Source organism: Hirundo rustica, chromosome 29, assembly GCF_015227805.2.
Source record: "Hirundo rustica isolate bHirRus1 chromosome 29, bHirRus1.pri.v3, whole genome shotgun sequence".
Lineage (NCBI taxonomy): Eukaryota > Metazoa > Chordata > Aves > Passeriformes > Hirundinidae > Hirundo > Hirundo rustica.
Window position 1 is genome coordinate 117,399 of NC_053478.1, and position 23,488 is coordinate 140,886.

Consider the following 23,488-nt stretch of genomic DNA (forward strand, 5'->3'; position numbering starts at 1 on the left):
TTGACCCATAGAGCATCACCCCGTTCCCACAAGTCTCCTGCCCTCACCCACCTCACCTGCTTCTTGGACATCCAGCTGCCAGGTTTCAGCGCCTGCGTCACACCCGGCTGCAAAGGCAGGAGCCCCCACAGCCTGGGGACCCCCTCCCCAGAAAATTCCACGTCCGCCCTGACAGCCCCGTTTTCCACAGGGTTGTATTGCAGTGATTGCTTCAGAACCCTGGACAATACCTGCTCCGTCTGCATGGCCCCCCTGAGCTACCCAGACTCCGGGGATGAGGAGATGTGAGCAGAGGGGTGCTGGGAGCCCTCCCGAGCCTGGGGGGCTGCGGTGGGTGTGGGGGAGGCTGCTGCTCACCCCTACCCTCTCCTGCGCCTGCAGGGACTCCAGCGACGAGGAGACACCGCGGCTGTGGCTGGATGCTGTGCGGGCGCTGCGGGGCCAGGAGCGAGGGCGGAAGCTGCTGCAGCGCATCAAGGACCTGATAAGGGGCCGGAGACTCCCCTTCAGAACGGCCACCCGGCTGCAAGACCAGCTGGAGGAGGAGGAAAAGAGTGAGAAGAGCGAGGTGGACAGCAGTGGGGTGGCCAGCAAGGACAGAATGCTCTGCAGGTGAGGGCTGGCTGTGGAGGTGGCAATATTCTTCCAAACACTGAGGGTGCTGGATGCCAACACCACACTCCTCTCTCCCAGCAAGACTTCAACTACCAGCAGCAGGCCAAAAACAGTGAAAGTGAGGGCAAGGGCGCAATGACAGCAGGATAATGTGGCAGCAAAAACACGAGTCCAGGTGCTGGGATGTGGCTGGCGCCCCACCAGTGCAGTGGAAGCTGAGAGGCACTGGGTGGGGAAGGGCTGGTGAATAAATCACCTGGTCCTCAAGGCACCAGAATCCTGGTACTCTGAGCTGGCATCCACCATTCCATGGTGGTCCTAATCTTGTGATATTCCAGCTCCATGCTGCTCCTGGCTCCATCCCTGCTGTGATGCCAGCCTCTCAATGTCCCCCAGCTCCCATCTCCAGCACCTTAGTGCCACCCTCTCCATGCCCGCTGTGCCTCCAGCCCCTACATATCCCTGTCTCCAGCCTTTATGGTGTCCCCATTCCCATCCCTGTGGTGCCCCCAAGCCCCATGCTGACCCCCATCCCTCGATGTCCCTCTCCCCATGCATGGTGCCCCCTCCCCATCCCTACAGTACCCCAGACTCTCAATGTCCCTGTCCCCAGCCCCACAGTGCCCCCAGTCCCGAGCTGCTCCAGGTTGGGGGTGCAGAATGGACAAACAGCTGGACGCAGGGGAAGTCCCTGCTTCTCCATTTATTACCAAGCAGCCTTCCTTTTAAAAAAAAAAAAAAAAAAAACAAAAAAAACAAACACAGACATACAGACAGGCAGAGGCGGCCTGGAGGGGCGCGGGCCGCCCGCCCACGGTTTGTTTGGTTCCTGACACCAGAGAGGTTCAAGTAGCCGAAAAGGTTCAAGTTCACCATAAGGCACTTTAAAGCCATGACGGGAGCAGAGCCCCCCCGACCCCATCACCCCTCCCAGCACCCCATGGCAGATGCGGAGTCCGGGCAGCGCTGGTGGTTGGCAGCGGAGGGGCTGTGGGGGGGAATATATTACATCATCTTTTTAAATATAGATAAAACTCTTATTGTAGACAAATAGTGCCGGTCCCCTACAGCCCTGGGGAGGCTGCGCCCTGCGGTGGGCATGTGCAAAGGACAGAGGGGTGGCCGTGGGGGCCCGGCCACCCCAGGGAAGGAGGGTCCCACAGGGCCGGGGGATTTTGGAAGGGGGAAGGGTCCGGGGGGGGCCGGGGCTGCCCCACACCCGGGTGGGCTCACCCGAATAGTGCAACCAAGAGAAAGCAGCCGGGAGTGCAGGGGCGAGGGGGGCTCGCCGGGGGGGGGGCTGCTTGGAGTGGGGAGGTAGGGACAAGCTATGCACAGCGCAGGGCAGTGCCCTCCTCACCGACTGGGGAGAGGATGGGGGGGCTCTCCCCATCTTGGGGGGGGGTGGGCCTTGGTCCATGGGCATCCCTGCCTGGTCCTGGCATCCACGAGGGGTTTGGTGGGGGGACATCCAAGTTCCAATGCCCCCATCACCCACTGGGCATGACCAGGTGGGCCCGGGAATGGTGGGGGGTGTTAGAGGCCCCCCACCCCCTTGTGCAAATAGGCCGAGGGGAGTTTCCCCCTTTGCATAACTAGGAATGAACTGTGACAGGAAAAACAGGAACAGAAACCCCAGTGGGCACAGCACAGCTCGGCATGGAACAGCATGACACCTGTCATTGCACCAGCCCTATGCCGTCTCCACCGGCACGGTGCCATCTGGCTGCGGCCCTTCCTCACCCTCCGGCTCCTCCTCCTCCTCCTCGGGCTGCCCTGGAGCCCAGTAGCGGGCAATGGAGAGGCGCAGCCCCTCCAGCCGCCCGTTGGAGAGGTCGAGGCCAGGGGGCCCAGCGGGCGGCGGAGGCGGCTCATCGCGGCGGCGGCGGCGGGTCCGCACCTCCAGGCAGTTCTGGCCCTTGAGGTGCCGCTGGAGGTGGTCGTCCTTGGCGAAGGCCTTGTGGCAGAGGTAGCACTCATAGGGCCGGGCGCCTGTGTGCAGGTGCATGTGGTTCTTCAGGTCGTAGCTGTGCAGGAAGCGAGCACTGCAGTGCTGGCAGGAGTAGGGCCGCTCACCTGTGTGCTTCCGCATATGGATCTTCAGTTTGTCATTCCTGGAGGTGGGACACACAGGGACATATTGGCACTGAGTAGCTGACGTGCCGTCCAACCACGGCAGGGAGGGAAGCGGTGCTGAAAGCCCGACAGCAGGGATGCTCTGCAGGGCACAGGGGTCTGGGTGCTTGATGGGACAGGGGACCATTGTACGGCTGCATGGCTGATGCAGCCGGCTGCTGGCAGCGGGGAGGCTGCTGGGTCCCCTGGGATGGTCTGGCAGCACTTACATAGTGCGGAAGACTCCCCTGGACCTGCACCAAAACCATGCTGCAGCTGGCACATGATGTTATGGGTGCCATCAGGTATCAGGCCTTGGTTGACCTGGCAGCATTCAGAGAGTGCAGAACGCCCACTGATCCGACTTCACCAGCAGGTATGGCAGAGGGGCACCACAAGGGATGCTACTGGGTACCTTAGGTCAGTCCAGCAGCCCTCATGAGGTGCAAGAAGGCCCCAAAACCCCACTGCAGCACAAGCGAATTTGCAGGAGGTGCCATGGAGGATGCCATTGGGTACCTTGTGTTGGTCCAGAGCACTCATGGGGTGCAGAAGACCCTCTGAATCCGCACCGCACTGGCAGGACTGGCAGAGGGGTGCTGTGCAGTATGCCATCAGGTACCCCAGTTTGGTCTGGCAACACTCAGGGGATGCAGAAGACCCCATGAACCATGCCAGGCCTGTGGCCAGGCTCTGGTAGGACTGGCAGGGGGAGTGCCATAGGGGATTTGGTACACATCAGGCAGGGAAAGTCCATCCAGCAGTACTCACCGTGTGAACCGGACTCCGCAGACCTGGCAGGCGAAGGGCTTCTCGCCCGTGTGCGTGCGCATGTGGCGAGGCAGCTTGCCGGCGCCATGGATGACCTTGTGGCAGACAGGGCACTCCTGGGGCATCTGTGAGCGGCGCTTGCGCACCAGCTTGTCGGGGCTATCCAGCCCAGGCGTCAGCGACTCATGGTGCAGCGAGCTCAGATACGCCATCAGGTCGGGGTCAATGGCGTCATCGTCGGAAGCGGCCTCCTCAGGGGACAGGGGGGGCTGGTAGGGGAAGGGGAAGGGGTGTGGGGGTATCTCCTCCTCCTCAGGCAGCTCAAAGCTGTCATAGGGCAGGGGCAGCCCCTCAGGCAGAGGGGGCGAGGGCAGCTGAGAGGGCGGCGGGGGGCTGCCAGAGCCCTCAGCCTCAGCGGGTGGCTCCTCGGCATGGTTGTTGAGCCGGGCACCACGGGCTTGCAGGAACTTGCGGGTCTTCTTGCTGCGGCGGGGGGTGGGGCGGGGGGGCGGTGGGGCAGGCGCCTCACCCTCGGGGAGGGTGGAGAAAGCCTCCAGGTAGCGGCGGGCACGTTCGCAGTCGCCATCATCAGGGCCAGGCGCCTCCAGCCCGCTGCCCTGCAGGATCTCCACGCAGGCAGCAATGACACAGGGGATCTCCAGCAGCCGGGCAGCACGCAGCACCTCGCCCATGTTGGCGCTGCTGATGGTCAGCGTGGCTGTGTAAGCAAACTCCAGCAGCGCACCAAGTGCCTCTGGCCCCACAAAGTCCAGCTCACAGACCTCCTGCCCTGGCCCCGGCCCTGCGAAGAGCTTCTTGAAATAGCGGCTGGAGGCGGCCAGGACAGCACGGTGGGTGCGGTACTCCAGCCCCTGCGTCTTGATGGTGACGTCGCAGAGCAGCCCCAGCTGGCGTTGCTCATTCAGGCAGCTCAGCAGCTCGCTGCTGTGCTCAGGGAAGGGGATGCCGATGAGGTCGTCCTCTGGGCTGGCCATCGTCCTCACCTGCAGGAAGGATAGGACGCTGCCTGACTGATAGAGGAACAACCCAGGAGAGAGCACTTGGAAGAAACTGCAGCTGGAGCATCACTGTCATGAAGCCAGGGCCCCAGGAACCCTCCACGTACGTGTTGGGTGGCACTGGGGTTTCAGTGGGACACTGAGCTGGGGTAGGCTTGGGGCCCGCGGTCTGCCCTCGGTTCCCTCCACGCTATGTAATGGTTGGCGGGCACAGGCCCCCCACCACAGGCCCCCACACTTCCTCCACTGCCACCGGCACCCAGCCGCCCGCGCCGCCACAGCAAAGGGGGAAATCTCAGCGTGGTGCCTGTGAACAGCACCAAGGTGCAGCACTTCCTGTGCCAGCCCATCCACAATCCCCCCAGCCCACTGTCATGGCAAGGCGCAGCCACTGCCTCCCACCAACCCCATCCTGGGAACGTGGGCCTCTCTGGCAGCAGGGACGGGTGGGTGGGCAAATGCTCAGAAAAGCACCCTGAGGGCCGGGGGCCGCCCCATGGAGCCCAGCTGGGCTGGGAACAGGGGCCACACTTCCTGCCACGGCAGATTAGGATCAGCACCCGTGCCGCCAGTTCCTGCCCCCGCTCCTGGTTGGGACTGGGCCCCCTTCCCTCCCCCCTGTGCCCCAGCCCGGGGCCACTCCTCGCCCAGCCAAGCCCAGCCTGCGCCAGTCAGGCCTTTCCCACGCTGCGGCTGGCAGAGCTTGGCCTCAGCCCTAAAGCCAGCACTGCTCACACTCCCACTGTGGTCCCCAGGGTGCACCACCAGGGACCCACGTGTTCCTGTGGAGCCAGCACAGGTGGGAAGGGAGAGCCCATCACCCTCATAACCTGCAGGCAGGGTGCAGGCACCAGTGGCATCTCCAGGGCTGCAACCTGCCCCGTGACACCGTGCCCAGCTATGGCCCTCGCGGCCAGCCAGGCTGCTGGGTGACACTGGTACTCCTGGATGACAGTGGGATGGGAGTCCAGCAGCTGCAGCCTGGGGGAGGCAGAGGTGGGTACCACGTCTGGGTTACGGCTCTCGGTTCTGCCAGAGTTACGCCATGCCAAGCCAAGCCATGGTGGACAGCGGCATGTGGCACCGGCCCATTGCTAAGCCATGCCAGGCAATGCGAAGCCATGCCAGGCCCATCCTCCCCAAACCCACCGTGCCGTGCCAAGCCACACGGTGCCGTTGGCAGGCGGGCGTGGGGGACGTGCCCCCTCTTGCCCATGGAGGGGCGGCGCGGCCAACGGCCCCCGGCACAGGGGCCCATCCCCAAGCCGGCCGCTCCCTGCGCTTGGGCGGCTGCCAGATGGGGCTGCCTCGGCAGGCAGCTGGGAACGGCCCCGGAGCAACCGGCTGTGGAGCCGCCCCAGCCGCTGCTGAGCAGGCCCGACCGGCATGGCAGGCGGCAGCCACCCCTGAAACTGGGAGCCAGGCAGTGCCGACTGCCTGGGATGCTGGCGCCAGCACCCGTGGCCAAGCCCCCCTCCTTGGCAGGAGCGCATCCCACCACCGGTTGAGGTCCCCTCCGCCTGCTGAGGTGGGGGTGATCGGATTAGAGGTGATTAAACCATCAGGGCCCTGGGAGCCAACAGGCAGTGACAGCCCCCAGTGGGATTAGGCAGGATTAGCTGCAGGGGCAGGATTAAGCAGGGGGGCATGTACCCCATGCCACAGCTTGGGCAGCTGGAGAGGGATGACAAGGATGTGGCACCTGCCAAGGGTGGCCCAGAGCCCCAAGGACCCCCACGATTGTCACAAGCAATGGTCACAGGATAGGATGGCACCGTGTCATACAACACTGCCTCCCCCAGCAGTGGTTCCCACAGGACCTCCAGCCCCACAAGACACCTGGGCACAGGGCGCTCACAGACTCACAAGACTGATGGCACCCACTGGCATGTGCCTGTGGGGGTATCTGGACACAGGGCAGCAGCTGAGACCCCGTCACATCCCAGCAGGTGGTAGGGTGCTCTGAGGGACGGGCACCAGCCTCATCGTGTCACAGTGCAGCTGGACACAGCCTCAGTGCTGCCAATGCCACAGAAACCGCCAGCAGAGGTCTGGTAAGGGAGTCGGGACCCCTGCGAGCAGCCACGGGACTCGATGCCGGCAGACATAGCTGCAGGGCTGGGACAGGGTGGGGGCGAGGTGGCGGTGACAGAAGGGGGATTTTCCATCGCACCAAACCACCCGTTACGGCTCCTTTGCTGACACCCCCACCCCCCGCACATCCTCCTCACTGGAGCGAAGTCACATGCTGAGCGGGTGCTGCCGTCGAGGAGATCACCGCAGTGATAAGGAAATGGCAGAGGATGAGGTGTGAGGGGCCTGGAGCCGCCCCTGGGACCCCAGCATTCCCTGGCCGGTGCTGGAGATGTTGGCTGGGAGGGAGCAGGTGGTGATGCCCATGTCCTTGCCATGCCAGAGTTTTCTCAGTTACATCAATGCTGCGGCTGGGCACATTTCAGCTGCAGCAGCCAAACAGGACTGAGGAAAGGGGGATTTGCTCCCCGTGCTGAGCTGGCTCCCATGCAGGGCGGGTGCAGCAGGAACAATGTCTGCCCGGGTCACCCTGACATCCCTCTGCCAGCCCATGCCAACAACCATGGCCAGGCTCCACCCACCTGCCAGCTCCCTCCATCCTGGGGGTACAGCCACCCAGGCAGAGCCCTGGACAGCGGGGTGGGGCCCCTGCAGCACCCATCCTGCATGTGTCCCACGTCACCAAGCCAGGATGGCACCCTGGAGGAGGGCACAATGCCAGCCTGCGCTGAGCACTGGGCCATGGCCTGGGACAGTGGGAGTTTTAAGGTGGGAAGTGGTGTCTAGAGGGAATCTCCTGACCTGTTCCCCCATGGTAAAGGAGGCCAGAGGTCCTGGGGAACACACTCCCCACCCTGGGCTGCTGCCGAGTGCCCCTGCTTTTGGTCACAAGAGTCGCAAATGCTGTCGAGGGACTTCACAGCCCCACTGGGGAGAATGAGTCACCCAGGAAGGGGAGCGCAGCGCAATGTCGCCCCGGCCCCTCACCCCATGGGGCCCTTCACCCTTTGGGAACCAGGACGTGGACCCAGGAGTCCGGGCTGTGCAAACCCCTCACTGGGAGCAGCAGCGGCCCAGGTGCCAATAGCCGCAGTGTGGAGGGTGGTGTGGCTGCAGGGCAGGGGCTGTGCAGCCCCTCTGTCGGCCCAGCGGGGAGGCTGGTGGCCAGGGTCTGGCTCATCTGGTGAGCCTGTAGCAAGCACATGCTGGGGGTCCCATTGCTGGAGGAAGTAGGGAAAGCAGCACTGGCCTTTGAAAGAAGAAAAGAACACATAGAGACAAAAGGAAATGGTTTGGAGAGGAAGGAGGATAAACAGTCCTGACCCCACAGCACTGAGAGTGAGCCCCATGGCACTGCTCAAGCCCCCTATACTGGCCAGCTCACCCAGAGAGATCTCAGGCAGAGCCGTGTGCTGCACAGCCATGGGACATTAGCCATCGGCACTGAGAAGGGGTTGGAACACTGGCCCACCCCAGCGCCCAGCCAGAATTGCACCTGGGGCCCAGTGCCAGCCCAGCATGATAGCTGCCATGGAGGCTGGGCACAGGGCATCCCTGTTATGGAGGAGCAGGACTAGCAACGTTGCCAGAGCCACTCCTGGCATCTGTGGCAGGGACAAGAAGCAAAGTCCCTATGCCGCCCACCCAGCCTGCTGGCACTGTGCTGACGTCCTGGCCCCCTCCTTCGGCCAAAACCTTCCCCACTGCCACATCCAGCTGCCTGGCATTGCCACTGTAGGTGTGGACCATGCTCTGCCAAACCAAAGCGACCCAGATCTCGCTACTCGTCCCGTCCTGTCCCATCCCATCCCATCCCAGCAGCAGAAGGGTGGTGTAGGGCTCAGGCAACACCAACATCCCACAGCCTGCTGGTGCCGAAGCAGCTGGCCCAGATCTCCAAGTGCCCAGTGGTACCCCACTGGGTCTCCACCGCCCTGGCAACTTCCTCCACCATACAAGCCAGTGATGGCAGTGTGGGTGTGTAGCTCACCTGCCCCGTGTCCTGGAGTGGCTCAGCGCTGCGTGGTGGCCAGGCTGGCGGCCCGCGAGTGGCAGGGAGGGGAAGGCAGGGTGCTGTGTGAACTTGGCCCCGCTCCCCGCTGCACTTGAGCTCAGGATCCCACCTCAAAAGGAGTCGACGCCCACACCCCGGGTCACGTACCTCCCAGCCCCGCTTCCCAGAACACACACGGCATTAACTCTTTGTGGCCGGTACTGTGCCGTCATGGGGCGCCAACCCGGAACGAGGCTGGGGGCATCCCATGGCCCTCTCCCACCGGAGTAAATTCCCAGCACTGCCAGGACAGGCACCCTGCACCATAACTATGCCTTACCCGTCACCAGTATTGTCTCCAAGCCGTCTGCCCCTGCCCCCCTTGCCGAGGCATCATACAGGCCCTCACCTTCTCGTCTGCCCCAAGGCAGGGCGCTGGGTGCTCGCCACTGGCCGTCGCCAGCCTGGCCGAGCTGGGAGAGCGCCTGCGCCCGGCGGGAGCAGGGCAGGGCTCGGTGCAGCATGCTGCAGCCTGCCCGGCCAGCCCTGGAGCCACCTCCCGGTCCTATGGATTCCTGTCCTGCTCTACCCTTGAAGCGGGTTCCTGAGGTCCCATGGGGAATGCGGGAAGCAATGACTGCCCAGCTGGACTATGCTGCCTGATCCTCTCCACTCCCTAGGCAGGGGCACTCGTGGGCTTCCCAGCCAGGCTGCAGATTCACGCAATCCCCCCATAATTACACCCTGTGTGTCCCCAGCTAAACAGCAATTAGCAGCCTGGAGAGTGCGCCCCACACCCCACCACTAGCACTAGCACCCGCCCAGGCCACCCACGCCAGACTGGTCAGGGGCACCTGCACTGCAGCAGCCTGGCATGGCCCCGGATATGTTCCAGGCACCGTACTGGTGCCGCCTGTAGCAGGAGGCCAGGCAGAAAGGGGAAGAGCCCCACACCAGCTGGACAGCAAAGGGCCTCTGGCCCAGCCCCAGCAATGCTTACGGAAAGAGCTGGGTTGTGCAAGAACCCGGGGGCAGGCAGTGGAGATGGCAGGTGGGCAGAGGGGCATCGCCAGTGTGCCCTCCATGGTGTCCCACCTCTCCCATCACTGTGGACCATTTGCTGGACAGGAGCCAGCTGCGGGACCACGAGTCGCCCAGTGCCCGGAGCGCAGGCAGCACAGAGCCAGCGGCAGCAGGGTTGTGGGCACTATTGCTCACTGCACTGCCATAACGCTCCAGGCTGACCAGCTGCCCAGGTGGGGGACACAAAAGAGGGCACAGCCCTGGACAGCATCCATGAGAGGGAGGGAGGGAGGACAGGAGGAAAGGAGGAGGGTTGTGGCACCTGCTGCCAACCCTTCCCCTGCCCTTTGTTCCCCATAAAGGAGAGGAATGGCGCCAGTCCCCCCTGGCCCAGGTGTGCCAGGTGCTAAGGGCGGGAGATAAGGTGGGCGAGGCGGGCAGGGAGGGGCATGGCACAGCATGGGCATGCAGCCCTGAGTCAGGGTTCCTACTGGTGGCCAGGATGGGGTGAGTCACCATGGCCCCCCCACCCTGGGGGTGTTGCAACCACCCAGGCGCTGGCCACAAACTGCTGCTCGCCCTGGCTGGGGGGCATTGGGCTGCCTACCTAGGGGGCCCAGTGGGGAGGTGCTGGCCTTTGGGGAAGATGGGCTAACATCCATCCATCCATCCATCCATCCATCCATCCATCCATCCATCCATCCATCCTCCTCCAAGGTCCACCCTTGCCTTGGCCAGTGGCACCCTGACCAGTGGCACCAGCAATGGGTCAGGGCCTCATCCCAGCTCCTCTTCCAATAGCAGAATGGGCAACCCCATCTCCTGCATCACCTCCTGACACAGAGCGGCACCCTGACCTGCCAGGGCATGGTGTGCCACGGCCACATGCTTGTCCAGGACAGATGTGGCCAAGGTCATGTGGCCTCTGTGTGTCACCTCTGGCCTTCCCAATGTGCCAAGGAGATGGCTGAAGCACAGGCAGAAACATGTAAGGGAGAAGGGAGGAAGGGAGGAAGGAAGGAAGGAAGGAAGGAAGGAAGGAAGGAAGGAAGGAAGGAAGGAAGGAAGGAAGGAAGGAAGGAAGGAAGGCAGGAAGGAAGGAAGGAAGGAAGGAAGGCAGACAAGGCTCTGCCAGCAATCAGCCTGGGACAGGCAGGCTCACCTACAGCTGGGCCTGCTCACTGGCCCCAGGGTGAGCTGGCTCTGGAGTTGCTGGCCCTGCAGCACAGTCACGGGAACCCCTTGGAGGGCAGCCAGACCCCCTGGGTCCCACTGTGCTGCACGGCCCCAAGGGGCCCCCCCAGCTGGTGGCACCTCCTACTCAATATGCAGGGTTCATGTCCTCACAGCACCCTGGGGACCGAGCATCGCCAGTGGCACAGGCTGGGCCCCAGTGCTCCATCCTGGCACCAGGGTGGTGCTGGTCCTGGTGGGGTCACCTGGCAAGGACAGTGCCAGCCCACAGCCCCCCCTCCACACCCTCCAAAATAGCCCGGCTTCCGCCCCCATGGCAGCTGCCTGCTGCCAGCTCCCTGCTGCCCACGGCTGATCCCGGGGAGGGAAGGGGGGCAGGCGATTCTAATCCCCCCCCGCCCCCCCCCAAGCCCACACAGCACTGACAGTGAGGCCATGCCTGCCACGGTCTCTCCAACCCACACAGTGCCACTGATAAGACCCCAGCCAGCCCTGCACCACGGGGAAGGCGATGGCCCTATGGCTCCACAGTGGAGCAGGCATGGGCAGCCTCTGTGGAGCCCCTCCGTGGGACAGGGGGCTCTCCCCAAGGCCCACCGTGATGTCTGCACCAAACCGGCTGCCTTGTGTCACCCAAGCAGGACACAAGAGTCTCCTCCCTTCTCTTCCCTTCTCTTCCTTGGCCCTGCAGTGGGGCTGACGATCCTCCCTGTCCACCCTTGCTATGGCTCCAAGCCCGGTGCCCTGACGACTGCTCATGGGAGGAGAATCAACGCAAAATTGCTGGGGTGCCACTGTACCCAACTAATGTCAGCCAACACAGTCACACTCTCCACCCTGCCGGTGTTCAGTGTAGGCAGTGTCTGGCACCCATCTGCCTGGGACCCAGTGCCCGGAGGCAGGACCCCTTTACCCACTGCCCACTCCAGCTGCTGCCCATGGGGCCTGGGGACATGGCAGAGACAGCTGGGCAGAGTGCGGCACGCAGTGCAACCAAAGCTGCCGGGAGAGGCCAGAGCTCGCCTGACCTACTTCTCCTTCCGCATCACCTGCTTTCATTTTGCCTCACCCTGGCTGGTCCCCCTGCCTGCCCATGGCTCCATCAAGTCATGCCACTAGCTCTGAGGGTACAAGTCACCCAAGCACCATGGCTCCCACTGCACCATCCTGCATGTCAACTGACCTCCCCAGCCCTGGGCACGGAGCACGGCCAGGTGCACTGAAGGTCACTGGCCACAGCCCCAGCACCACCACCCCCCCACCCCCCCCACCTGCATGGCTACCCAAGCACCATCTTGCTGGCACAGAGCGAGTTTGACGGGTCTCAGCCCAGCCCCTTGCCAGGTCCTCTGACCGCCCTGGGGCTTGCTGGGGTGTGGACATGCAGCTCTCGGGGCATGTCAGGGACGCCAGTGCTGCCACGGGGAGCCAGGCGGGCGCCAATCCTCCAGACGGGGCGGCTGCTCCCACTGGCACCATGGGAAGGCAGTGGTGGTGGCGCTGGGGGAGCGCAGGCTCCCGGGGGCTCCCGCCAGCAGCCCACACGCTGCCAGGAGAGATTTCTCCCTGGTTTCATCATCCACTGCCTGCCCTGAAGGAGAAGTTCCTGCTTCACACATGGGGCAGCAGCCACCCCTCGAGGGCTGGGGTGCAGCAGGGGCTGCACTGGTCCCGGATGCCCTGCTGTGCCCACTCTCCGCCCCCGTGTGCTCAGGCCTGTGGTGCTCATGCCACGTGTGCACTGAGGGTGCACGGCACCAGCTGGCAGAGCCGCGCTGCCACAGCCTCGGGCTCAGCACCACAGCGCTGGGGGCAGCCTGAACCCAAGCAGAGGGTCTTGGAGGATCCCCAGACCTAACATTGATACGCCCCCCCCCAAACACACACCTGTCACCCCCCCTGAGCTGACCTCTGCACCCATCCCCGGCACAGGCACACCCAGCTTGGCTGCCCCATACTCTCTGCTGTGCAAGAGTTTATCCTTCTCCATGCATCCACTTTAAGTTCCTGAGCTCAGTCCCTCCTCCTGCACCGAGCACCATCATCACCACTGAAGCCTTGAGTCACTGCAGTTGCCGCGTGCCTCCGGCAGTGCCGAGGATCCCAGCCTGCTCCCCACTCCTACTTGCCCGGCTGTGGTGGGAGAAACTGAGGCACGGTGCGACTCACCCCACGACAAAACTGGCACTGTGTCCCCTCGCCAAGTGAACGCAGCCACGGATCTAGGGCGGCTGTGGCCCAAGATGTGGATCTGCTCCTGCGGGAGGGTAAATACCGCACCCCGCCCCGGGCAAACAGCGGCCGGGGGCAGCCAGCCAGGGGGACGAGGACAGGTACGGCAGGGCTGGGCGCACGGGGCAGAGTCCACGGGTGCTTGGCAGGTGCTACTACGACACGGATCCCAGTGGGGACCACTGCACAGCCGAGCAGTAAGGCACCCACTGTTGCTGTCAGTGTGCCAGGTCCGGGGCTCACTAGTGTGGCACAGAGTACCAGGACACTGGGATACCCTCCAACTCTACCAATACCGGTGCAGAAAGGGCTCCCTGAGTTGCCTTCCTCTCGCAATGGTGCCGTCCCTACCCGGTGCACCAGGCATGCCGCCAAGCCGCTCACCAGGTTAGGCATGGGGGGTGGCAGCACCCAGTCACCCGTGGGAGACTCGCGGGGGACCCTGGCTGGCTGGAGCAGCACCGCAGCAGGACCACAGGGGAGCCCTGGCAGCCGTCCCGGCACGCAGCGGGGACCTGCCGATGTTACAGATTTCCCGCAGCCCCGTGCGCAGGGACCGGGAACAGCCCACGAGTGACACCCCCCCGCCCCACGGGCGACGTGTCCACCGGCGCCGGCGGCGGGCGGGGACAGAGGGGCTGTGCAGTGATCCGCGCGCCAACTGTGCCCACCCGCCGCCCGCAGCATCCCAAATCAACGCGACTCACCGCAACCGGGCGGCAAAAGCGGGCGCCGCACCGGTCCCTGTCCCGATCCCGCTGCCGGTGGGTCGGTACCTCCGCGCAGCCCCGCCGGTGGGTCTGTCCGCTCCCACCCACCGCCGCTCACCTGCGTGCCCCGCCCGAGCCACAGACCGGTCCCGGAGCCACGGCCCCGCCTCCGCCTTCACCTGCCGCGGCCGCGCCCCGCCCGCCGCCCGGCCACCGCCACTGCTGCTACTGCCGCCGCCGCCGCCGCCGGGGCTCCAGGAAGCGCCCGCCCCCGCCTGCTCATTGGGCAGCGCGCCGGCGGTCACGCGTCCGATTGGTGGGATGCCCCGCCCATCAGCCCCGCCCCACCCCTTTCGGGAGGGCGGGGGTCTTGCGGGCCCCCGGGACCGGGCTGCGCGGCTGGGGGGCAGCTGAGTCAGGGGCGGGTAACGGGACTGGGCGGGGGTCGGCCTTCGGCCTGGGGAGGAGAGCACGAGACGGCCCCGGTGCGGCCCCACCGGGCGCCGAGTGCGGTGCCAGGCGCCGAGCGCGCCCCGCCCGCTGCGCCCGCCGAGTGCCGGGGCCGGTACGGCACTGCCCGCTCCGCCCCACGGACACGGGGGGCGGGGAACCGGGCATGGGGGCGAACCGAGAAGTGTGCACCGAGGGAGAGTTTCGAGTGCTGGGCACGGGAAACCGTGCGTAGGGTGAGGTAGCGGGGTGGAGAGTCGGGCTCGGGGAACCGGGCACCGAGAAGGCGGCACCGCGGTACTGGAGTGCCGGGCACGGGGGGGGGGGGGGCGGGATGGAGAGATGAACGCGGAGAACGTGGCACCGCGGGGCGCCGGGCAGTCGGGGGCGCAGAGGGGCGCGGCGCGGGGAGCAGCCCCCTGTTCTCGGCGGCGCTCCAGCGGGGCGCGGCGGCCCCCAGCGGGGCGGCTTCTTCGCAGGTGCCTGGGCGCGGGCCCCGCGCAACCTGTTTGGCCGCTGCCGGCTCAGGGAGGCAGCGGTGGGCCCGAGGCTCACCTCGGCTCACCCCGCCCCTCCCGCGCCTGGCTCGGAGTGCGGCCACTGCCCGGCGCTAGCGGAAAGTGTGAGGAGCCACCGCCGCTCCGGGGCTGCCAAGGCAAACACGGCCCCGCGCAGACGTTATGTCAGTGGGTGGGGGGGGGCCGCGCCAGGGCGCCGCACAGGGACACGGAGCCGGGGCCGAAAACGGGACCCCCACTCCTTCGCCAGGCCCCGATACCGGGCACCTGCCGCCGCGCCTCGCCCAAGCTCCCGCTTCGCTCCCCCCTGCTCCGTCCCTCTGTCCGTGCACCTGCATCGCCGTCAAGGGTACCGGCCCGCCAGGCTCCGGGCTTCCGAGGGGCGGAGGGGGGAACCCTCAGAACCACCTCACCCTCCGCACCGCAGCCGCCGACCCCCGACTCCATCGTTCCCCGCCCGTCCCCTCGGGCCACGGTTCGCCATAGCCGCTGCGCTCTGCCACTGCCTGCGGCTGTGCTCCCGGTGTCTCGCTCTCCCTGCTTGCCCCGAGGGGACGCTGACAGTGCGGTCGCACTCACCTCTGGCGGCGGGGCCAAGACCGGGGCCGGGCGGGAGCCGCGGGCTCAGCCGGGCCGGCGGCGTGGCAGGAAGGATCGGGTGGTCATCGCGGCCCGCGGCAGCTGCCTGCAGAGGGCACTGCTGGTTCCCGGAGCCGAGCCCCGTGGGCGGCACCGATACGTGTAAGGACACGGGGGTCTCTTGGTGCCGGTGGCACCTTTTATTTAGGTTAAAAACAGCAGACGCGTCTCGGGCAATCCGGGATCCCCTCGGCTGTACTTGGTTGGGGCTCCCCCATGCTGCCAGAACGGTTGAAGGACCCCTCGGGCCTGGTACTCAGCTTGGGTAGCCCTGAACCGGCCCCCAACCCAGGGGTGCTGACCTGGCCCCCCTCATTCCACCTGCCCCACACCTATCCAGATGCTCTAACCTGCCCCACACTCCAGCTGTGCTCACCTGCCCCACTCCCCCAGCCATGCCAATTCACTCTCATTCCCTTTGTCTGCACTGACACCGAGGCCCACAGCTCCCCACTCCCTCCCACCTCCCTTCTCTCCTGCTCTCCATGTCCCCACCGGCCCTGGATGCCACCCCCCAGGCCTGGCCCTGACAATGGGGACTCCTGCCTTATGCTTTGCTCTTCTTTTACAAAAATAGATAAATTAATATAAATTTTAACATTAAAATAACAATTTTTTAGAAAAATTAAATAGTGCATTGTGTCACTAAGAGCCCCATGGCTGGGTTAAGCAGGTGCTGGCAGGGTGATGAGCCATGCAAGGGGGGCACTGCATCCAGTTGACTGCATCCAGTCAACGCTCAGTAAGAGAGTCCCCAGAGCCAAGACAATCCTACTGCAACACAGCCCTGGAAAACACAGGCTGGGGAACAGTAGAAGGGCCCCCAAGCTTGCAAACCTGCTTTTGGGGAGCTCCCTGGCACCTCCCCACCAGCCCCAGCCTCAGCATGGCTGGTTCAGCAGGACCTCAAGCCAGCATGGGCAGGAGGTGATGAATTGCCGGGAGTAGCAGGGTCCCCAGCCCTTGGCAAAGCTGATGCGGATACTGTGGGGGTCACAGGGTCCCTCCCCAGGTAGCTGCCAGCCCCCTCCGTCCCCTGCCCACTCATAATCAAACACCTTTGCCGAGTAGCCAGGCAGCACCTTGAGGACAGTGAGCCCACAGGCACCAGGGGGGCTCAGAGTGGGCGAGTTGACAAAGATGGGGTGCTCGCTGCGGTTGTACGCCCAGACACCACCTGGCTCCCGGCTCAGCAGCAGCCCCCGGCCAATCTTGCCACGTGCCCGCTGGACAGCACAGCTGCGGTAGGCAGCTGGCAGCTGGGCCAGGCAGAACCCACTGCCCCACGGCAGCTCGCAGAAGATATTCACTGATGCCTCATGCACGGCGTAGAGGCGGCCCACACGTGTCCGGTACTCCCAGTAAGCCAGTTTGCACCAACAGCTATCCTTGACGGTGCTCCATGGGAGGCTGGTGTCTGGCAGGGGAGAGCAGAGCTGTCACCAGCAGGACATGACTGAGACAAGCAGCTGAACGGGCTAAGGGGAGTGGGCACAGAGGGCGTATGAGGACAGAAAGATGGATGTGGCGCTCCAGGGATGCCTCAGCACAGGATCCTGCACTCTGTGTGTCTCTGGAGTTGTTCCCAGTCCCCAAGTACCGTGGTGAAGGGGTAGGGGAGGGCTGTCTGTGGGGTTGGTCCCTGAGTGCAGGGGAAGGTGGGGCAGTGGCAGCCGGTGGCCTTGGTGGCCAGCAGCCAGGCGGGAGCTGGGGCTGTGTGCGTCAAGGCACATTGTGTGTGTCCCCATAGGCAGCATTTCCTCCAGCGGGGAGCACGGTGTTGCCAAAAATAACAGGCGCTTCAGTGGGGGGGGGGGGGGGGCGGGGTGTGTCTGGGTCCAGGCTGCTCCCCCAGCAGGAACCCCTCATCCCATGCCGCTGTCTTTTCCTCCTGCTGGGAGTGACTGTTGGCTCCACTCCCTGATTTTCATGATCTGTCCCCTCCAATCTCTGCCTCTGACTCAGGGGTTCAGCCCTGCCCAGTGTCCTCCTGCCTGCTGGGTGTGGCAGAGGGTTGTGGAGTGTGGTGGGCCCATCTTACCGGACCAGTCCCCACCGTTGCAGCTGAACTCTAGGAGCTGAGTGCTGGGATGTTGGAGCTCATCTGGCCAGGAGGGACCACAGGATGCCTTGAAGTAGGGGGGTGGCGGGGTTTCTGCAGGGGAGAGAGAAGGAAATGAGAGGCTGGGAGTACATCCTGCCCCACTGTAGCCCTGAGTCAATCCCAGAGAGCAGGGGTCAGAGCCTGGGTGGGCAAGGCAGCCTCCAGTGTTGCCACCAGCACTCACCAGGTAGAGCCAGGCGGCTGAAATGATGGGGGTTGCAGCACAGCACAGCCAAGTCCCCGCAGAGCCCCTGGCCCCCAGCGCAGTAGAAATGCTTGAGCTCATGGGACTGGTGGAGATCAGGCCAGCGGAAGAGGCGACAGAGCAGGACTTGAGGGGGTAGTCCCTGCTTAACTCCTCGTAGGTCCCACCGTGGTGCCAAAACGCAGCCGGACTCCCAGGCGCCCCGGCTCTCCACCACCTGCACCAGCAGCTCCAGCTCCTCATCCTTCAGCTTGTTGAAGAGGGCATGCGCTGCTGGTTTGAGGGCACTGGGGCCATCCTCGGGGCTGCCTGCTGCACAGCGCTGCTGCCACAGCCTCCGCACCAGCCCAGCGCGGCGTGAACGGAACATGGGGTGGTCGTGGGGACCACCTGCAGGATGGAGACAGGCATCATCCCCCGTGCCCTGAGAGGGCTGTGGCTCCAGAGGGTCCCAATGGGGACCCTGCTGCATCCTCCTGTGTCCTCCCAGATCCCTGGCAAGACTGCTTTGCCTCCTGCTGTTTGAGGGCACGGTGCCATTTCAAGGGGTACTGGCATCCCCAAGGTCACATCAGACGTGACCTCAAAAACAACCCCTGCTGCTGGAGAACCTGCCTGTGCTGAGACAGCAAGGGCAGGGGTCCATATGCTCCTGCCCATAGCACCCACCCACTCCCCTCACAGCCCCCTGTCATGGGGCCGGGCAAGGGGTCCCTGCAGAAGAGGGTTTCACTCACGGTGGGTGGCGGAGGTGGGTGAGAGGCTCCAGGGCACTGCATGGGGCTCTGCTCTCAGGGCGGCCGGCACTGCTCTGCCCACCACACGTCACTGCCTGGACTTTTTCCTGTGCTGGGACACTCTCCCCTCCCCCGGACCTTCCCGTTTGGGGAATTCATTGATTTCCCTCATTCCAGCCAGCCCTGGGGCTGAGCCACCGCCAGGGCCACCACATCAGGGCTGCCACACCAGGACATGGCAGGCACCAAATACATGGGCTCCAGTGGTCAGGGATGTTCAGCACCATGCTACCAAGGCAGCCGTGCACAGCCAGGAGCCCAAACAGCAACACAAACCCCGGTGCACGGCCACAGGGCAGGGTCCAGCTGAGTAGCTGATCTGGGCGGGGGAAGCCATGAGGCACAGTGGCAGGGCACGTCACAGCAGACCCCATCTCTACTTGTGTCCTCACAGGGACCATTGCAAGGACCACTTTAAGCCCCTCGTGGCATCTTGGGCAGGGGTTCCTGTTGCCTCTCAGTTCCTGACCGGGCCAGGGCCCCCCCCACAGGCAGTGGATGAGGGTGGGAGCCTGCTCCACAACAAAGGAGCTAATGTAAACGGGACCCTTATCCCGCGCTGGGCCAGGCTTCCTGCTCCTGACTTCCCGCCGAGATAAGGGAGGCCACCCTGGCGCCAGTGCTGCTGCTGAGGACAGGGTGTGCAGAGCTTCCCCTGTGTTGGGGCCAGGCACCAGCACAGGCAGCACTGGGTGGGCTCACAGACCCACAGCCACCTCCACAGCTATGCTCTGGTTCGATCAGCCATGACCTCTGTCACAGCTCCCAGCCAGGCTGGGCCCATTGGAAATATTTTTGCTCTAGCTGCTTCCCACAGACTGAAACAGGAAATGGCCAGGCGTGGGAGAGCAGTCAGGAGATGCAGACAGAACCCCAGCTCCTCACTCTTGCCCCTTGGCCCCAAGGGATGTGGGGACTCTCAGTCCTGGACAGGGGCAAGGGGTGTGCTGGACTGCTTTAGTGCTACCCAGAGCTAGGAATGGAAGGTTTGGGGATGCACACAAAACACACACGTTCCCAGAACTCTGCCTCAACAGATGCAGCCAGTCAGGCACTGCTCAGGTTTACTGGGGTCTCTAGTCAGGGGGGGCGCATGCTGGAGCAGAGTCTCAGCACCAGAGGTCCATCAGCTCCATCAGCACAGGGTAACAAGCACAGTCCTGTGGAGGGGAGAAAGGCACAAGGGGTAAGGACCCACTGATGAGTACCAAGGTCACACCCTCTAAATCCACTGGATCACCACAGCCAGGTTCTCTGTCTCCCCTCAAGCACCGTGGCCAGGCCCTTTTCACTCCAGGAGCACCATGGCTGGGCTCTGCACCACAGCCAGCCCCCTGTCATGTTCTAAACACCATATCAAGTCAAGCTGCAGGCAGGTCATTCACCCACAGCACCAGGGTAGGCAGGTGCTGACAGCATCCTGTGACACTGAGGGAGGCCCTTCCCTAGTCCAGCAGTTCACGAATGCACCAGCTACAGAGGTGGTAAATGCATTCCCACAGAAGCCACAGCAACCAGGAGCCCAGGCACGGCCCCAGGGAGGTGGCAGTGCCACTGCCTGTACTCGTGCCACTTGCTGGGGAGCACCCTGCAGACAGGCTGACACTGTCCAGAAGAGGTGCACGACCCATGAAGCATCAGCAGAATCTGACATGGTGGGAGGGGCAGCAATGCTGACATGCAGGGCCCCGGCAAGCACTGGAACCTGTTACAGTCTCCACATTTCCAAAACTTCCACAATAGTGAGTGCAGGGAGGGGGCACAACCTGGGGACCCTTTTGTTCCTCCCACTCCTGCCCCATGGAGCCCTCAGGGCTCAACAAGGCCACATGCTAGTGCAGCGCAGACTGCAGTGAGTTTATTTAGTGCTGACAGGCAGCAACTTTATTCAATGTCACTCCCAGCAGCATTTCAGTGGAGCCTCCCAGAGCGTGGCCTTCACTGGCGGGAGGTGCGCTCTTCTTCCTCATTTTCCAGCTCATAGGCAGGCCGGTAGCTCTCCCGACCCTGAGCATCCGTGTAGCGCAGCGCTGGGTTCTTCTGTGTGTTGGCCATGCTGCCCAGGGACGTGTAGCTGCGGAGGGAAGAAGCAGCTGCAGGACTGCACCCAGGGGCACTGGCTGTGCACGTGAGAAGGGCAGCACTGAGCACTCACCCCTTGTCATAGAGGATACAGTAGGGGACAAAGAGCTTGCGCAGGAACTTCCAAATGTCCCCGTAGGTCCAGTCCTGCAGGCAGAATTGGGCAGGGATTCAGGCAGAGGCTCCCTTGCCTCCCAGGGAAGCAAGCCAGACCTTTCTGGAGAGCACCTGGGACAGCCAGATGGATATCAGAGCACCACTGCCCCTCCCATCACTTCCCCAAACACAGGAAACCCCCCAGCAGACAAGAATAAGCCCTGTCCAACAGCACCCAGCAGCGTCACTGTGGCAAGGGGCACCCACAGCTGCACAGTGGGGCAGCAGATATTCTGGGAGAGCGAGATTTGTGAGAGAAGCTGTCCAGGATTGGGGTGGATCACTGCTGGTCCCCAGCCCCGTCAGGTCCCTCTGTCTGGCCTGGTGGCAACAGTCCCAGCCCCAAAGCAGGTGGAGGCCACATACCAGCAAGGGGTTCACCCGCATGTAAGGGGGCCAGTCAGGGTCTGTCATACACTTAGGGGTCAGGGTACATGAGTAAGGGTCCGTTCGCCGTGTTCCCATCAGGACAGCCTCCAGCTGTGGCTGCTGCTCCTTCAGGTGGGCCAGTGCCTCCCGGATGGAGCCCTCCACGGTGCAGAGCTGGACTCCGTACCTGTGTAGGCAGGGTGGGCAGTTGACTGTGGGCTGCAAGCAATGCTGCACACCCTCTGCGCAGAGCCCACCCCAGCCTGCCTCTGGACCACCCTCCTACCTCTGGACTGTTGCCTGAATGAACTGCTCCATTTCAGGGAATGGCGATACAGTGCGAATGTAGAGCACCTGCAGCCTCTCCTGTCTTGCTGGGAACCGCCTGCAGAGAGACCCAATGCAGCTGGACTCAGACTGATGGCAACTGGAGGCAAGGCAGCACGGCAGCAATGCAGCATCCAGTTCCCACCAGCTAGACCCTAGGAATACACTCATTCCCCCAGAGTAGAGCAAGCAAGAGCCCCAGAGCCCTGGCTACTGTCTGTAGGACCCCTCAGCCTTGCCCCAGCCTGGACCCCCATGCACGGGTACCTCTGCACAGCAGCATGGACGAGGTGCAGCAGGGCTGTGCAGTCCTTGCCCCCGTTGAAGCCCACGCAGAGCTGGACTAGGCTGTACTGGTCCAAAGCCTCCTCGATGGTTCGCAGGGCTGCTGCCACCTTCTGCCCCAGGGCCGAGCCTGCCAGGACAGGACAGTTGGTGCCTGCCCAGCTCGTGTTCCCTCAGCATGGCCCCAGGACCTATGGCATTTCACCCTCTGGATACATCTTATATCCAGACACATAGCCGAGCCTTGCTGGCACCACAGCCAAGAGCTTGTTCAACCCAGAGATCTGGGCCACAATGTGACTGAGATCATGAGGACACTGAGGAACTGTTGCTACTGCTGTACAGTGTGCTCTTAGACCCTGCGACCACCAGCCCTAACGGAGGCTACAGGTCCCATTCCCACCTATGTGGGATGAAGCCCACTGCAGCTGCAGCACCCCTCCAGCCTCCCAGCAGACCACAACAGGCAAGCTCTGCTCCCAGGCTGGTGTTCCCCAGTCCTGCTAGGCTGCACAGAAGTGTGGAGGCATGGAGCTGTGCTGCAGCACCTCTTCCTGGTACCTGACTCAGCCAGGCCATAAACCTCCACAGCTGCTGGAGAGACACAGTCTGTCACCAACGGCACAGCAACGCCCGGTGGCAGCTCCCTCATCAAGAAGCAATACGCTTCCTCCAGGTCCTGCTCTGACTCTGAGTCCAGGGTCAGCTTCACACGGTAGTAGTTGTTGGTCCAGTCTGGGTAGGAGCCCAAGCTGACGCGGCCCCGGAAGGTGGCATCAGCTGAGTTCAGCACAGGTGCGATGAACATCTCATCAGATGACACGTAGATGGTGCGGGAGTGGAAGTGGGTCTGTTTGCTGCGAAAGAGGTGAGCAAGGCCATCCAGGGCACGCTCCATCAGGGCCGGGATGCCAGGGAAGATGTAGACATTGCGCACACTTACTAGTGGGTACTTGAAGGTGCTGCCGGTGTGCCCGTCCGTGCCATAATTGAGACGGGAGGACTCAGGGACACGAGCCAGCTTCATCTCAGGGCACTGCACCTCCGTCTTGCCAAAGAACTTGTGCACCAGGGCCACCAGCTCGGGATGAAGGACAACCCTCTCCCCAAAGGCCTTAGCCACAGCCTCGAAGGTCACATCGTCGTGCGTGGGGCCGATGCCCCCGGAAGTCAGCACGAAGGTGAAGCGGGCAGCAAAGGCGGCCACCTCACTGGCGATGGCCTCCACGTCATCGGGCACCACCGAGATCCGGGCGACACTCACGCCAAGAGCACGCAGTCGCCGGCACATGAAGAAGGAGTTCGTATCCTGCGTGTATCCCTGAGGGGAACGGAGACGCCCGTGAGGGGAAGCCCTCACCCCAGGTGCAGGCCCCAGCTCGTCCCACCCCCGTAGCCCAGGCCCAACCCCAGCCGCACCTTGAGAATCTCGTCGCCGATGACGATGATGCCGGCAGTGTTGGCGGATCCCCGGGCCACCGCCGCCGGGCCCGAAGCAGCCATGAGGCGACAGGCGGCAAGGCGCAGGGGCCCGCCCACTCGCCCCGTAGCCCGCAGCGCAGCCCGCAGCACCCCGCACATGGAGCCGCCCGGTCACCACCGCATAGCGCGACACCGCCCCACGCGCTCACGGGCCGCTCCGCACGTCCGTCACGCGGCCTCGCGGGCACCCATTGGCCGAGAGGCGGGACCTGCGGGAGACCGAACCATCCCGGGGCGAGGAGGGAGGGGGTGTCGGCGCAGCCCCGCCTCCACGGCCCGCTCTCTGCTCGGCACGGGGAGGCCCCCCCACCCCAAACCCCGGGAAAACCTCCTCGGGAATAGGATAGACGCCGCGGTACCGGGACCCC

At 63.9% G+C, this 23,488-nt stretch overlaps 3 protein-coding genes across 4 annotated transcripts; all 3 read right to left on the reverse strand.

Moving 5' to 3' along the window:
* Positions 1 to 1,997: 1,997 nt before the first annotated feature.
* ZBTB7B (zinc finger and BTB domain containing 7B) lies at positions 1,998 to 15,332 on the reverse strand. 2 transcript variants are annotated; one of them, XM_040088289.2, is made up of 3 exons: positions 15,254 to 15,332; positions 3,502 to 4,505; positions 1,998 to 2,729 (listed from the first exon to the last, which is right to left on the reverse strand). In XM_040088289.2, exons 2-3 carry the CDS (start codon positions 4,494 to 4,496, stop codon positions 2,309 to 2,311), a joined length of 1,416 nt encoding a protein of 471 aa, XP_039944223.1. In that variant the 5' UTR covers positions 4,497 to 4,505; positions 15,254 to 15,332; the 3' UTR covers positions 1,998 to 2,308. The 2 variants fall into 2 exon arrangements, with proteins under 2 accessions (XP_039944223.1, XP_039944221.1); XM_040088287.2 differs by lacking the exon at positions 15,254 to 15,332 and adding an exon at positions 13,825 to 13,865.
* A 97-nt stretch (positions 15,333 to 15,429) lies between these two features.
* LOC120764340 (mothers against decapentaplegic homolog 6-like) lies at positions 15,430 to 18,533 on the reverse strand. The gene is made up of 4 exons (XM_040088290.2): positions 18,360 to 18,533; positions 17,602 to 18,012; positions 17,355 to 17,468; positions 15,430 to 16,730 (listed from the first exon to the last, which is right to left on the reverse strand). The coding sequence occupies exons 2-4, from the start codon at positions 17,990 to 17,992 to the stop codon at positions 16,195 to 16,197; spliced, it is 1,041 nt and encodes a 346-aa protein (XP_039944224.1). The 5' UTR covers positions 17,993 to 18,012; positions 18,360 to 18,533; the 3' UTR covers positions 15,430 to 16,194.
* A 996-nt stretch (positions 18,534 to 19,529) lies between these two features.
* FLAD1 (flavin adenine dinucleotide synthetase 1) lies at positions 19,530 to 23,225 on the reverse strand. The gene is made up of 7 exons (XM_040088019.2): positions 23,058 to 23,225; positions 22,200 to 22,959; positions 21,621 to 21,768; positions 21,313 to 21,411; positions 21,024 to 21,213; positions 20,575 to 20,648; positions 19,530 to 20,493 (listed from the first exon to the last, which is right to left on the reverse strand). The coding sequence occupies exons 1-7, from the start codon at positions 23,217 to 23,219 to the stop codon at positions 20,358 to 20,360; spliced, it is 1,569 nt and encodes a 522-aa protein (XP_039943953.1). The 5' UTR covers positions 23,220 to 23,225; the 3' UTR covers positions 19,530 to 20,357.
* Between the last annotated feature and the right edge of the window lie 263 nt (positions 23,226 to 23,488).

Excerpts from the sequence above, each read along its gene's own strand:
- ZBTB7B (XM_040088289.2), bottom strand. The coding sequence starts at position 4,496 with ATGGCCAGCCCAGAGGACGACCTCATCGGCATCCCCTTCCCTGAGCAC. Across the intron at positions 2,730-3,501 it reads TGCGGAGTCCGGTTCACACG|GAATGACAAACTGAAGATCC; the intron begins GTGAGTACTGCT and ends TCCCACCTCCAG.
- LOC120764340 (XM_040088290.2), bottom strand. The coding sequence starts at position 17,992 with ATGTTCCGTTCACGCCGCGCTGGGCTGGTGCGGAGGCTGTGGCAGCAG. Across the intron at positions 17,469-17,601 it reads CAGCCGCCTGGCTCTACCTG|AAACCCCGCCACCCCCCTAC; the intron begins GTGAGTGCTGGT and ends TCTCCCCTGCAG. Across the intron at positions 16,731-17,354 it reads CAACGGTGGGGACTGGTCCG|ACACCAGCCTCCCATGGAGC; the intron begins GTAAGATGGGCC and ends CTCCCCTGCCAG.
- FLAD1 (XM_040088019.2), bottom strand. The coding sequence starts at position 23,219 with ATGTGCGGGGTGCTGCGGGCTGCGCTGCGGGCTACGGGGCGAGTGGGC. Across the intron at positions 21,769-22,199 it reads TTATGGCCTGGCTGAGTCAG|GCTCGGCCCTGGGGCAGAAG; the intron begins GTACCAGGAAGA and ends CTGTCCTGGCAG. Across the intron at positions 20,649-21,023 it reads TGCGGGTGAACCCCTTGCTG|GACTGGACCTACGGGGACAT; the intron begins GTATGTGGCCTC and ends TTCTGCCTGCAG.